This window comes from Musa acuminata, chromosome BXJ1-4 (genome assembly GCF_036884655.1).
Source record: "Musa acuminata AAA Group cultivar baxijiao chromosome BXJ1-4, Cavendish_Baxijiao_AAA, whole genome shotgun sequence".
Classification (NCBI taxonomy): Eukaryota; Viridiplantae; Streptophyta; class Magnoliopsida; order Zingiberales; family Musaceae; genus Musa; species Musa acuminata.
In genome coordinates this window covers 4,478,093-4,493,926 of record NC_088330.1, presented here as the reverse complement: position 1 = coordinate 4,493,926, position 15,834 = coordinate 4,478,093, and the positions used below count along the sequence as shown (strand labels likewise).

Below are 15,834 nucleotides of genomic sequence, written 5' to 3'. Positions count from 1 at the left end.
TGGGCATATATTGCAATTACTTGTCATGTGCATGGCACAATGATACTTTCTAATGTAATATATATAGGGTAAATTTTTGAAAAAAAATTCTAGCATCGAAAATTTTTTATAGAACAACTCTATTTTGAAAAATTTGTATAGAGTATTTTTTTCATAAATGATCATTTCATCTCTGGTTGTCTTTTCGTTACAGTCTTTCCTCTCCTTTGCCTCATCGGATTTATTATAGAAAGGGTCATTGTTACTGTGATCCCTCTTGCTTGTCTCATCGAATTTATCGTAAAAGGGGTCACCTCGTGTAATCCTCTCTCTCTCTCCTCTTTTGAGTAGGATTTGTTGTAGAAGGAGCTACCCACGTTGTGGATTCTCCTTGCTCATGCGAGGGTGAATAGGATCGTTGTGTCTCCTCGCTCATACGAGGGTTGTCGCTAACATACCCACTCTCTTTACTAACGTAAGGATAAGGTGTGCAACGACAGATCCGATAAGTATTGACATGACACAGTGTAAAACAAAAATGACGACATCGAAGTAATGCAAGATGATGATTGAAAAGGTAATGATGATTGAAAACGTAAAATAATCTTTTCATGTGGCTAGAGGTACTCTATGAAAAATTTTTTAAGTTAAATTTTTTTTTCAAAAATTCACACACACTCACACTCACACACACACACACACACACACACACATATATATACATATATATATATATATATATATATATATATATATATATATATATATATATATATATATATATATATATATATATATATAAGAATTAATTTTGATTATAATAGCATATAAATAAGTTTTTAGGTTTTAAAGGGACATATATATAATTTTATCGATACATATGAATTCTAATTGTATCTACAAGATTGTTGGTCAGAAAAGCTTCATATCTAAATCCTTTATATAAATCACTCTGTCTAATAGACTCAAGTCAACTACTATTGATTATTAATCAACTTAGAAACAAAACATCTAAATATGTTTTCTTACTTTTACTAAAAACTTAAAATGTTAAATACAAAAACTATTAATTTAGAGGAATATAGGTAATATTTGATGAAATTTATTGTTTTCATTTAAAGTTTCCACTTTATCTTGTTTAACAGTGAACCAGCAATGGAGTTTTTAGAATTTTGCATGAATATATATATATATATATATATATATATATATATATATATATATATATATATATATATATATATATATATATATATATCCCAAACAGTTATCCCATTTTGATTTTTTCCCAACAATACCCACTAATCTATAAAATACCAAAACGACCCTTCTCCACTATTGCGCACCTCCGCCGCTCGTCGATCACCTGTCAACGTCGCCCTTTACCGCCCATCGTCCACGAGGGGACGGGGTGTGAGAGCCGCCGCCGGCCCTTTGCTTTAACGTTGCCCTCTACCTTATTGAACTTGCTGCCTGCAGCCATCGTGCGAGGAAGGAGAAGGCGTGAGGACCATCGCCGGCCCCCCCCTCCGCGGAGGCAACATCTTCCACCGAGTGGAGGGGCGGGGCCGGCGGCGGTCCTCACCCCACCTCCTTCCTCGCAATATGGCTACGGGCGGTAGGTCCGGCAGGGCAGAGGGCGATGGCGAAGCAAAGGGACGACGGCAACCCTCGCGCGCCCCTCCCCTCGTGGAGGGCGGGCGGCAAGGGGTGACGACGGGTGGGACGATAATGATGGGTAAATCGAAATGGGAGTTACTGGTTGGAAAATACATATATATATATATATATATATATATATATATATATATATATATATATATATATATATATTACGCCGAGGGGTGGAAGTGTATCCGACAGGAAGTGTTTTCATCAGCCCGACGAGAGTCACGGCTTTGGTCGCGCCAGGCGCTACGGACCCAGGTCTGGAATGCCACCGCCTCTGATGACGCCCACCGTGTACGACACGTCAGCTCGTTGGGCGGTTATTCGCAACTTAAGTCGAAACCTATAGCCAGCGAATCCTGTGTCTGATTCCACCTTCGTGCAGGTCGGCGGTGCTACTGGAATACCATGCCGCCCTTTTGCACCGTGAAATGCAGCGGATCTTTTTCGCGAGAACGTTTCAAATTCGGGTACATTATAACGTATCTCATGAACTTACCTTCCCGTGGGTCCCATTGCTTACTTGTCATAAGACACGTAACCATTCTGGTGATTAGAGAACGGGTAAAGCTGCGGGTCCTGCCACTATGTTTATTTATTCTTTCGGGCACAGTTCCCTCCTCGTTCTCCCCGCTCCTTTTCCTACTCTACGACCCGACAGACGTTACGACTTCGCATGCCAGTCGGCGTTGGCGCACATCCTGGCTATCGTGTACGAAGAATCGTATCCTCAATCGCTGCAATAAATGAGCGTTCTTTCGTGTCCCTCCCTCTCTTGCTTCAGGTCTCTCTTTCCCCACCTTATTAATCTCTGCGTCAGGAGAAGAGATCGCCCTCCCCGAACCAAAAAAAGGTTTGAAGCCGAAGAAGAAGATGATGATGATGGAGAAGTGAGAGGAAAAGAAACCCTAAACGGAGAATAAAAGAACAGCTTAATCATCATCATCATCTTTCATCATGAAGAAGAGGACTTCCCTCGGCCTCGTCGCCCTCTTCACGTCTCTCACCCTCCTCATCACCATGAATCTCCAATTCGAGCACCTCAAGGTACCTCCCCGCCGCTCCCCGCCCCCCCCGTCCCTCTCCATTCCGTCCCATTGCTTTCCTTTGCTTTGCTCCTTCCTCCCATGCTGATGTCGGTGGTGGTCATTTCCCATTGTTCCTCAGATCGATGTGCAGCATCACGAGCCTTTCGTGTCGACGGAGGTAGGTACATATATTGGTGCCTTTTGTTGTGTGTGTTTGTGTGGGTACTGGCACCAATACGTCATGTTTTGATGTGGATGTGGTTTGCAGAGACCGTGGGGGGGCGCACTCCAGGGGCTGCCCCGCGGCATTGTCGAATCGACGTCCGATTTGAAGCTGAAGCCTCTCTGGATGAGCTCCTCCTTTGAATCTAAAGTAATTTACTAAATTTCTGTCTTTCTATTATATTATTTCATCGAAATACTGTGTTTGTATGCCGTGATGCGCTGAGTTTGTGATACATCAATGATGGCGGATTTGAAATGGAAAATTCATAGAACATGCTCTTCGTAGCGCTGAGAAATAGTTCAAAAATGATTGCTGCACAGTATCTCATCTTTGAGCTATTGACCTAACCTATAAATGTCATTTGCCTCATTTCTACCAAGGAAAAACTGTTCTAGAGCTATCATTGGTTTGCTTGGTTGTTTCAGAGATGCTAATCACATTTTAAAAACGTGTTTCCTATAAAATATCTTTCCACATTGAGCTCCTTTTTCTTCTTATGGCCAGTTTTACTATCAGATTGTTGATATTCTTTCTCTGTTAAGATTTCTGTTTGTTTTCCAGCTAAGCCTGGGATTAGATTATTCTAATTGAAAAAAACTTGAGAGGCTTCTAGTTTTATCAATTATCTCCTAGTGTTTCGATCTGTGGCTTTCTTGTTATCAGATTCATGAATGATGAGAGAAGGGGACTACTGAATTATTGTCGTCATTGTTATGATCCGACTCTTTTCACGTATATTCAATTTTTTTAATAAAATAATGCACATATAATTAGAAAGCGATTATTTGCCTTTGCAGGAAACTGGTGGAAGCTATTCAGCTCTTTTGGCAATGGCTGTTGGCATTTCGCAGAAAGAAAATGTGGACAGTGTGGTTCGTAAGGTGTGTGCTTGATGTAGAATTTTAGTTTGACCTAGAAGAAAGAATGTTAATGGCATGCTTTCCTTCTCAAACCATGCAATGCTGGTAAATGCTTCACTTTTTTGGTTCAGTTCTTACAAGAAAATTGCTCCATAATACTCTTCCATTATGATGGGAATGTGGATGGATGGCGTGATCTTGAGTGGAACAGCAAGGCAATACACATAGTTGCTTATAACCAAACAAAGTGGTAACATTATATTTCTTTATTAAGAAATAATCTTAACTTTGTGCATGATTTCTCTTGGGTGCTTCTCTCATGATCACCAAGGATTATTCTTTTCTTTGAAATGATGTTCTAACTTCTAAGAAGAATACTACGGGGTTTGCTCTTTTCATCTGTGTACTTTTATACTTCACCTGATCCTTGTTTTTCTTGTGGCACCTGAGATGGGTAGACAGCTGCTTCTTAATAATGCAGTGTGGTCATTCCATTTATCTTTGTTGCCTTCCCTGGCATGTCGATTCATCAACATGTGGACTTGTTTCTTATTTTGTTTAGTCATTTTTATGCTGAAAATATCATTTTTCATCACACACGTCATAAGTTAAGCTGGCTGTCTCGACACATTTATGATTTTGGCTTATTCCTGCAGGTGGTTTGCCAAACGCTTTTTACATCCAGATATAGTCTTTTTCTATGACTACCTTTTTTTATGGGATGAAGATCTAGGAGTGGAGAATTTTCATCCTGGGAGGTATATTTGTGACTACCACTGTGGATTGATTATATGAAACCATGCTTGCAGAATAAGGATTTCATTCTTGACTACTTCAAACCATTGAATTTTTTGAAATTGAAGTTAATTTCTCTTCTGTAGCCATTAATCTGCCGCTTTGTATTAACATGGTTGCCGCTTGGCAGTAAGCATACCACTTTAAACAGTTTTTGGTTGTTAAGACTAAATAATTACAAAGAAGTGAATCAAGAATTATGTATTCTAACATGATTTCTACTGCATATTGTACTAACAACCTTGCTAAGCACTAAGGAATGAGGCCCACCAAACCCCTAACTGTGACCTAGATTCAACTGAGGCCTATCATCTTCAACAAGGTGTGCCTTAATTCACCTCATTGGAAATGCAAAGCTCTCAAAATGTATGTCTTATGTACTTACTCTTGGATTTCCTTCACGATTATGACATTGATTACTTCATTGTTTATTCTATTGGGGATTTCAGTTGTAAATGAATGGACAACTCCCCTTGCACTTCTTATGTGAGAATGTGGCCTTGTTATATTGTTGTTGCTTTGTTGCCTCTTTTCTAATCTTTTCATCCTTATTCTTTAAAATTTTCTATTATCCTACTATTTTATTTGATTGGTTTTACCTATTCTCTTGCTTCATTTCGTTCCTACTGCTGCCTTGTTGTGTTTATAAAACCTAAGTTCTGCTTCTTCTTTTTTATTATTATTATTTTTCCGTTCGGTTTTTGCATTAGTTTTACTGCTTTTCTTTTTTTGCCATTGCTTTGCTTTGTAGCCTTCTTTCATTCTTTCCGAGATATTGGTCCCATCTTTTTGTCTTTACATTTTAATTCCATCTTCATGTCTATAGATTTTATAACAATGGCCTATCATTTGAACTAATAACTCAAAATTAACATTTTGATTATTTGTATTCCACTGAGTAGTATATAACCGTTGCCTTATGGTGTGAATTCATTTTTACGTCATATGATCAATGGTTGTTATTCTAAGTCAGTGTTCCTTCTTGCTTCAATGATGCATGTGCCTCATCTTGCACCTCATGTAAAGGTGTCAAGCAATCTTGTCTCCTTAATGTACCTTAACCCTATAATACCTTCGTGGACAACTGAACAATGAGCTGGACAATTGTTCATATTAATGTGGATTAGGTTACTCTTGATGTTTTCTTTTATTAACTTTTCTATTTCCTGGTTGTTGGTATATCTCTCTATTTGAAGTAAGTACCTTCTTAGCCTCTAATGAGAAACTTGATAGGAAAGTTGAATCCAAGTAGTTCTAAATAACAACATGGCTAACCTTGCTGGAGAACTTCCTATCAGTAGACACTACAAGAAATTGAGCGACCGTGGATCATTGAAATTTGTCTGTTGCCTTTGGTGTTGATTATTTTGCTCTTCCAAGTTGCCCTTCTTTCTCCCAGACTTAAGGTGCAGCTTATAGATGCTTCTTGTCTGGTATATTGTTCTTCATGGTTGCCTTTTTTTTGCCTTATATGGACAATCACATTTATTTCCTGTAGAGACAACATGCGTTCACTTATTAACTTTTCTGATGATTGCATATTCAGGTACTTACAGGTAATGTCTTCTGAAGGCTTAGAAATATCACAGCCTGCATTGGATCCTGATCTTTCATCCGATATACATCACCGAATTACAGTCCGAAACCGAATGAAGAAGGTCCACAGGTTATTTTAGTACTAGTCATCGCACAATTTTTTTTCATTGTTTTTGCTGCAGTTCATATTCATTTTTCTTGTTACATAGACGAATTTACAATCGTCGTGGGAGTCTAAGGTGCTCTAATGAAAGCAAAGAACCTCCATGCACTGGGTAATTATTTCTGCATCATTTACTAAATGATTTTCACTACATGCTATGACACTCACCACTGCCATGAATATAATGTGTTATTGAGCACATGTATTGAGAAATTTTGTGGTTGCACTTTTTTTTATTTTCTGTAGATTCCATCCTGGTGATGATATTCTATTCCCCATTTTGAAAAGATGACTTTCTTTACCTCCTAATATCTATCTTTTGTCATGTTTAATCTTAACATTTCAACTCATGTTGAAGTCATTGTCTGTTTCTTTCTTTTCCATTTATTTATTTAATGTCATCTTTTAGTTGAGAAGTGGAACTCTAGAAGCTATACGTTGCAAGGCTCTTGAGTTCTAAAAGAGGGAGGATGATTGTGATAAAATATAGTCTCCTTAGTTCTAAGTGAGTGAGGATAATGCCATTAATTTCTGATAAAATCTCATGGGAACAATGCTTCACTGGGGTCATAATTACTTGAATTCTTGTTTTGGACCTTCAGTATGACTCTATATCAAATTGTTTTTGAGCAAAATGTTAATATATATATTTCTGGTATTTTTGTTTTAATTTGGCACTTAGCAATTTAATTCCAATGGGTTCCCCAAGCATGGCTGCAGTTATCTGTCGAATTTGGTAAAGTATGTTTAAGGAGCCTTATCAGATATCACATGGTTGAAATACCATACAAGTGGGTTAAGGAAGACACAAATCTGTGTTAGGCCATCAAGTTTGCTGACATATTGCCCCACTGCTATAGAAGAGGCATAAACATAATCAGGTGGTATCACGTTAGTGGTGTCAATGAATGGGCAATTTAGCATACTGGAAGATTTGTCATGAATGGATACTCATATCCATTGATGATGATTTATTTAACATATAGCATTCCACAGTATAAACAACACGAGGGAGCAATAAAAAATAAGGAACTTGCAACTATAAAACATCCTTGGTCAGGTATTTTTGTGCTGCTGAATTTCTTATGTTTTATTTGGTTTTCTATAGTTGTTTTTTTTTCAATCCCTTTGGTTAATACATGTGGAAATTAGCACCTTGGTTTCTGATTGATGTTAGCTTTGGACATTAGTTTTTGTTAAATTAGTATGTGGCTTCTGCGTAAAGAATCCTATGTTGCTTCTTAAGGTTGATAGTCTACTATTATTTATTTATTCTATTCATATCAGATGGGTTGAAGGGATGGCTCCTGTATTTTCTCGTGCTGCTTGGCAATGTGTGTGGCATCTCATCCAGGTCCAATTATAAACTAAATTTCTATCTATTCTTTTTTTCTGTGATCTGTAACCAAAAATAGTATAATCATATAACTTAAGCTTTTGAAATTGTCTTTGAATTTATACAGCGATGCACCTTTGAGACCTAGGATACAGTAGTCTTAATTTAGCTGTCTAAGGGAAGGATTTAAATATTGTTTGATACAGTTTTGGTTAAGGATTTAAATACTGATCCCATACTGATTTATGTAACCTATTGGGCCAGTGCGGTACTGATATATTTAGCAGTATAATGATCTATAGTTAACAAAAATAAAATGATTGGGTTTGTATAAGGTTTGAGCTATTTGGACTGATAACTGGTTAGTATATATTGGTTCAAGTTCAACTGATAGTTAAATCCAAGGTTTGTCGTCTCGTGCTGACCAGCGGCACCGGTCCTATCTCAGAGTGGTATGTAGCTGTCGATACTAGTATACCTACCATTTGTCAGTACACGAGTATATATCGACAAACTGAAAATGCACCATAAAAGACCCAAAAAAATCTGAAAATTTGAAAAAACTCTTTAATTATAAATCAATATAATTTCAATAAGAATAGAGGCAAACTAAGGATTTGATAGCAAATTTATCTTTTTTTAACACTTTGTTGTATGTTTCTCTATTTCTTCTATTGATATTGAAACATTTACAAAGATACAAGCAACGTTAGATTACGTGTTGAAACTTAAAGATTTCAGCAAATTAAGTAATAAATAGAAGCAAATTGTATATACTTGTTTCTACTATCAAAATGAATAATAGGACTCCACATTCGATGAATCGAGATCCTTGATATTATAAATTTGTATATCAATCTGGTATATAGTGTACAAGTAAACTATTTCGAACCAAGCATACCCAATCTTGAAACTGCTCTCATGATATAATGTACTAGTAAATTGTATATCATTGGTGCATTAGCATGGTAACGGATTGTCATGAACCCGAGGAGCCTCCTAAGGAAAAATTATCTCTAATATCAAGAGAAATACACTAATCAACCATAATTACTCATAATAAGACACTAATAAAGATATAATCATGTCAAAATCTAACTAAAACATAGAACGAGCGTAAAAACCTTTAATTGAAGAGATCTTCTACCAAATGACACGTTTGATTGATTGAATCCCTTAAATTAATGTTCTGATCGTCGATTAGGATGCTTAATTGAGAAAGAGAGTGAGTGAGAAAGGGAGGGAAATCAAATAAGTGAGAGGAAGTGAAAGAGGGGAGTGAGGAGTGTTTTAAAGGGTGGAATGAGCCCGAAAATGGGGTCCAACAGTCAAATTGACCATAGGACCAGACCCAATCTCACCCATATGTCCAGTACGAGTGAGACCCGATTGTTACTGACCAAAACATGTTGGTCAAATTTCGATTGTTTCATCGAGATATGGGTTGTACCGCCTGGGACACTCCGGCTTGTTAAGTGCTGCTCTATACGCGACGGTTCGATACATATACCACCTGGTATGTACGTGGCGGTTCGATATTCGGGCGGACCGCTATGTACCGCCCATATCATACCTTATCAAGCATTATGTCATTCCTTGGTTAAATCCTTTGTTTCATTAACGTTTTAACGGGTATGGTGCTCCAATTTGTATTGTCTAATGTTATTGAATTTAATAGTTAAAAAATAAAAAAATGAACTGATATATCTGTATTGAGCTATAGGTTTCAATACCAGTACTTGGTCAGAATGGTAAACATGAGTTGGTGTGAACCAGCCCAACCAGTATTTAAAACTCTGGGCCAAGTTAAAATTCTATAATACTATGTTTTATTCAAATGTCGTCAATCCTAGTATATAAACAGTTGCTTAACCCTATTTTTATTATATTGGACAACTCGTCCAGTAAAGTTTTCTGGTTTCGATCTATTTGTAGAGAATTTGGATTTCTGTTTACAAGATATGATCAAGATTACCTATTAAGCAGGCAAAAACCAATGTTAATTAACATATCCTAAACATTAGATTTCATTACCAAAAGGTTGTAAGGTTTGTTCGCAAACCCCTCTTGATAAGATCTGCTCTGTAACCCCTAGTGCATTGGGGGATGGATGTTGTCAAAGTGATGCTGAACATTGTTCCTCAGCCTCCTCATCCTCTGTTTTTTTTTTTTTTTTTGCTTCCTTCAGCTTAATCATTATCCTTCCCCATTTTCATATATGGTTTCAAGTTTCAACTGCCGGTTCATTTTCTGTAATATTTTGAATTTTCACTTTTATATTTTTGAAGCTTTCAATTGTCATTTCAATCTTTCATTATTATTCTTAGCTTTATATATCATATATGAAACGATTTTTTAATAAAACTCAGTATGAATCCTAGCTAGCTTGTGAACACAGTTGGACTTGCAGTAGCTTCAGTTTCCCTTCAAAAGTTTTTGTTTATTTCTCATGCCTCACTTTCACAGCTATCCTTTTATTTCATCTATCATGAATTTTCAAATTGAGATGCTTGAAGTTATCAATATTTGCTTACATCTTCTGTTTTTATTGTTAAACTGTTGTTTTTTTCCCCTTCTTTTAACATCCTAAACTAATGTCACTAGCACTCGGTAATAGTCTTGTCTAACTTATGACCACAGTTGGACATTGCTTCATTGTGTTGGAGCTTCAGATTCCCTTCAGAAGTTTATTGCTTATCATGCTCAGAATTTAGGTTTATCTTTCAATTGTGCTGCCTGGAAAAAATAGCATGGTAATTTCCCTTTGTTTTGTCTAGGCATGCCAAATTTTCAGAACCCTTCTCATATTCACTTTTATTGGCTTGTCCAGCTGCACTTTTCACTTGAATTAGGAGTGTTACTGGTCAATTTACATTATGTTGGTGACATCAGAAGCCTGTCTCCCTAAAACCATTGAGATCATTGGATTCTCTCTTGAAAAATCAATGTAGAGTTTTTTTCTTTGCCATGAAAATACTGATTCTATTATTAGAAAAAGGATGCATATTCTTAAGTTAGATGAGTGAAAGGTAATTGGGAGGGCTAATCGAAACTTTAATTTTTTTGCTTAGATATGGTCCAAATTATTTCTCTTTTTTTTAATCTTTCAACATTATGGTTGGCAATCAATCTTGGTAAATTGCAGTACCATTTTATCAGCTATTACTTTTGCAGAATGATTTGGTTCATGGATGGGGTTTGGACATGAAGCTTGGATATTGTGCTCAGGTGAATGTATAAGGACTGCTAAAAATTGTTCTTTATTATGAGGGTGCTTTTCCCTTTGTGAATAAGTTACTTTCTATTTTGTACATTAATTTATTTGTTTGAATATATTAATTATCAAGAATAAAAGCCTCTCATAATCCTGATCAAGATTTTTAATTTGACACTTCCTGATGTACTCTTGAGTTTGCTTTTTGGATGTTTCTTCTGATGTAAGTTAGCAACAAAGTCAATAACTCTTTAGTCTGAATGTGGATTACTATTTCTATAATAAACTGCACTAAGAGCCACTTGCGCCTTTTCAATTACTAGATATTCTACTTGTAATTCCGTTGCCAGCCCCATTACTCTTCCTTCCCTCTTCTTTTTCTCCTTGTCCTCAGCCTCCTTTTCTTCTTCTCTTTCTGCCTTTCCTCTACCCCATCTCTGTCTGCTAATGCGTACCAGACCTGTAATGGTCCGCTAGGGGCTAGTACAAATTTGGTATCTGAGATTTAGAACCATGCTTATGACCTTGTTTTAAGAGACATTTAAGATTTGCTGTTTTCCAGTCATGAATATTTGAAGCCTTCCAGTTCCTGTTGCTTACACTATATCTTCTTTTTTGCATTTTTAAAGCTTTTATAGTGAGATACATATGGGGTAACGACTTTCAATTCTGCTTTTCAATGCAACTGTTTGCAAATAATTGTGATACTTGTGTTTGTATTGTCAACTTTCTTCGTCAGATTTCTTTTATTCACTTAATGACTTTGATGCATCTTGGAAGAGAATAAGTATCTTACAATGGACTCCGCTTGTGTTTTATTCAGAATTCAAACAGTTGGGTTAAATTATTTAACATTTTTTTTTGGTTGGTAAAAGATATGTAATCTGGGTTAGCAAAAAAAAAAATGTGAAGGTTAATTTAATTAAGGATTGACATACTGTGGCATGGGAATGCGCCGATGACTTTTTTGGCACAATAATATTCTATGCCGTCTTATGCTGGCTGATGAAGTCTGAGAATTTGTATATCCATGTTTGCACCTTCTGCATGAGACAGTATGGTGCTAATATGTTTTTGGCACAGGAAATTTTGACCTGCGTTGACATGACTAAATAGGCATCGCAATTCTTGATTTTAACCAACCATTTAGATGGGTTTTGTTATCCCAGGTTATCCAGTTTAAACCCTTAAACTGGATTACTTTTACATTTAATTCTAGTGTTTAAATGAAGAACCACTTGTTTAAACCTCTTTCTCCTTAAACTAAGATGTGGAAGTCATCTGCAAGATTTTGCTCTTGATTTTTGAGTAATGATCTGCATGATCATAGTAAATTTGAATAGATTGCATTCCAGTTGTTGAAAATCTATTTCTATCCAAAGGAGCTTCAATGTTTAAAAGTAGCATGGTGTTCACTGTACATTCAACATTGGAAATTCATGCATTATCCAACATTAGGTGATTCTTGTACCAGGAGAAAAGGGGGGCAATTGTCAAAATTTATGGTCCTATGATAAGCCCATGGCTTAAATTTTCTAACTTAGAGGTGTCAATGTCCAATTTATAGAGAATTTTTTGGGAGCTTGACATAATACTCTACTTTCGTTTTTAGAAAATAATCGATGTCCAAGTTACAGCCATACTTCAAATTTGTCTATATAGTTGCACTTGCTATAGTGATTATTGGGTCCCAGAACTTGTTTCTTGCTTATGCCAGTTTAGTGGAGTCTATGACAGTCGAACTTTTTTTGCTGACATTTTTTGTTGCTTTCATGTCATTGAAAGAGTCAAACTGCTAGTTTAATTTTTAGCTTTATGCTCAGCATGGTAAGCAGAATATGTCCTCCAAGATTGTTTAAAATATTTATCATCAATAATTTTTCATGGGTTCTGATACACAAGCCAAATTTCATGGTAATTATATTAACCTATTTTATGGAACTTCAGGGTGACCGAACAAAGAAGGTCGGGGTGATTGATAGTGAATTTATTGTTCACAAGGGAATACCGTCTTTAGGAGGGCCCTCTGCTAACAAGGTTCTTAACCCTCTTCAGGACGCTGTCTTTTTCAGTTACTTGCCATATATGGTTGAAACTTGAATGTGCTGATCATTTATGATGTTTTTATGCTTTGAATAAGTATTTAGCCACTCAAGGTATTATGTGTTCAATCAGATTCTGCTTTGCTGAAGTTTTTTATAATCGGTAGTTCAGAACCTATATGCATGTAATTGTTGTTCTGATGCTTTCTTTAGAAAATATTGTTCTAATGTAATTATGCTATCTGTTATAATGGTTATTCTTTCCACTGTCTTCAAGTTTTCTGATCATCCAAAATGTGACATATAGTTACTGGATTATGGTTAACAGGCTATGTTGTTCTGTAGCATTGACTAAACTGTGTTCATGTTATGCAAATAAGTTTCTTGCTTCCAGATATTTGTTGGCATTAAAAAACATGTAATAGATTATTGCCTGCCATATTTTTAGGTTTATGAAATAGCCTAACATCTGCTGGTAAGACCAGTTGTGCTTTGTGGGTACAAATGTAGGAAAGGCAAGAAAGAGAATACATACTCAAGTCCAGCTGAGCTTAGATATTTTTTCTGAACATGAATGATAAAACAGAAAATATAGAATAATAAAATAATTAATTTTCCCATCAAAGGGCAGATAAATGCAAAACTAATTGAAGTTTAGGTTAAACCTTTTTAGGCAGTTTGGATATTTCTAATGAACATGTTTGCAGTGGACCAATCATGAAGATTCATTCAATATAATTTGTGGTCCCATAAAGGTAAAAGGTAGAGTAAATTTTGGATGTAAGCAATGACTAAGGAGAACATTGGCTCAAAGACAAGGAGGAAATGAAATCCTGGAGTGAGTTAACTGGTGGAAGAGGAATCAAGTTGCTTAGACATTTCTTTTGTATTTCATGGATGTATATGATCAAATAAAGAAATTATAAAATAACAAGCAACATCACATTCTGTTTTCTGTTTTCTGTAAATAAGTGTTGGATGTTTAATTGTGAGGATCTGCTAAGTCAAATATTGATCAGATGATGCCAATATTAGGGAAGAAATTGCAAACATATAACTGCCCAATGTCAATTAGCAACATGACTGGCGGTGGAAACACAATTAGATGATTTATTTTGGTAATATTGCCTGAGATATTTCTTCCATATTTGAGGAGGATGAAGTTATTTAATAATAAACGTATCTCAGATTCACAGCGATAAAGTTCTGGTTTTAATGGAGAGGTATAACTACATTGTAACTATTGATTTATTCCCCCTCTTACTGCAGGCACGAAACCGAAGATCCTTGGATTCACGAACCCATGTAAGAAATTTCTTTATGATAATTGGTACAGGCTCAATTTTGATAGATCTAATGATCGTTTCCTTATTCTATCATTCAACAGATCAGAAGGCAGTCAACAGCCGAGCTTAAAATCTTCAAGGCACGCTGGAATAAGGCTGTGACTGAGGACAGAAAACTTTTAGTTGCTTCTGAAGTGTTCACGAAAAGAAAAGGATGACATAAGAAAAAAAAATTTATGACACCAGTTCAAAATTAGCTTGGGAAGGCATCACATTTTGTGCCTGCAGTGGTATGACTGGTGGTTGCTTTAGGTGAGTACGTTGACACTTATTATATGTGTTATTGCACTACTGTAGTTATCATGTGTAAGTCTGATATACTTCCATGCAGATTTTCCAGATGTTCTCCTGAGCTTGACAACACATCAGAGGTTGCATGACCAACACTGTTAAGTTGTAACATGAGGCATTGATGCCTAGCAAAGCAAAAAAATTACACACACACACACACACACACCACAATTCTTCATTAATTGTTTTTGCTTTTTAGTGCAATGATTTTTCTGGTTGTATATCATTGCTGCTAATGCTATGGCCAAAGTTTTAGCAAACGTTGGAAGGTTGAAAAAAAACAAATGAGATGCCACTGCTGCTGTGCAATTAGTAAATCTTAATCTTTCCTGTTCAAGTTATTATTTTTCATATACATGTAATTCCTTGCTGTTCAAACTGTCGGGTCTCTGTATTGCAGTTTTAGTTGACAAAGTACTTTAAGACTTTACATTTGGGCGTATTGTGGTTCCAACCTGCGACTGACACTGCAAACACCAGGCTTTTATTTTTGTATTAATTTCTCTCCAAAGTATTGGAGATTCCAACCAAATATTTAAGAATCTCTTTATTAATCGAAGAATCTTTTACTAAGAACTTAATAAAGAGATTCTTCATGATAAAGACATCACGGCTCAAACACCATGGCTTGCTCTGTGGCTGGATCGAGAGAAGGCGAGCCAACAGAAGTGAAATGCAAAGGTAAAAGTTTCCTGTTTACAGAATATGGAATAGAAGTTGACAGATGCATGATGTTTTTTTCTCTTTTGGAGCAGGAATGGACATTTACAACTTTTTCTTCAAAATCTTTGTTTCCTGAGTGGAGAAACGCAAACAAGGGAACACTTGGTATGATGCCTGCCTTATTCTCTTCTAATGTACAACCAAGAGTGGAGAAGCCACTCCTCTTATTCTTGCTATACTTTTCTCCTCTTGCTATTTCTATTGCTATCCAGAGTAGTGTTTGATACTGGTGTTGCTCCGAAATCCTAGTGGTTGACATTAATTTCAGTCAGTTCTCTAAACTGCATGATCTTTTGCATTCTGAATCTAAAGAATCAAGCATTGTGCAACTTAGCTTCGATTTTGAGTCACACATTGTTGGCAAATCTACATATTGTGATGCAATATTGACTGACTGTTTCTAATAATTGGTAAGCATTTATTTCAAACAAAAGAATATCAAAAAGGGCCTAACAGCAAGTGGCTTACAGATCTTGGGAGGTAAGAAAACTTGACTGCCTTGAATTGGTGAGTTATAGGAAAAATATCTCAGAATAAACTCCTCAAAAACCAAGGATTTGGAGAAATTTCCTTTACAAAATTAACAATTTCCATTGAATCGGATTCAATCTAGATGGAGAGGAAATA

At 36.1% G+C, this 15,834-nt stretch overlaps 1 protein-coding gene across 1 annotated transcript; it reads left to right on the top strand.

The window, feature by feature from the left end:
- Window positions 1–2,462: 2,462 nt before the first annotated feature.
- On the top strand, window positions 2,463–14,653 carry LOC135642670 (uncharacterized). Its single transcript, XM_065159000.1, has 14 exons — window positions 2,463–2,694; window positions 2,815–2,853; window positions 2,944–3,048; window positions 3,699–3,782; window positions 3,893–4,011; window positions 4,418–4,519; window positions 6,103–6,222; window positions 6,302–6,367; window positions 7,543–7,609; window positions 10,766–10,819; window positions 12,753–12,842; window positions 14,117–14,152; window positions 14,235–14,445; window positions 14,525–14,653. The coding sequence occupies exons 1-13, from the start codon at window positions 2,605–2,607 to the stop codon at window positions 14,349–14,351; spliced, it is 1,089 nt and encodes a 362-aa protein (XP_065015072.1). The 5' UTR covers window positions 2,463–2,604; the 3' UTR covers window positions 14,352–14,445; window positions 14,525–14,653.
- Window positions 14,654–15,834: the final 1,181 nt, after the last annotated feature.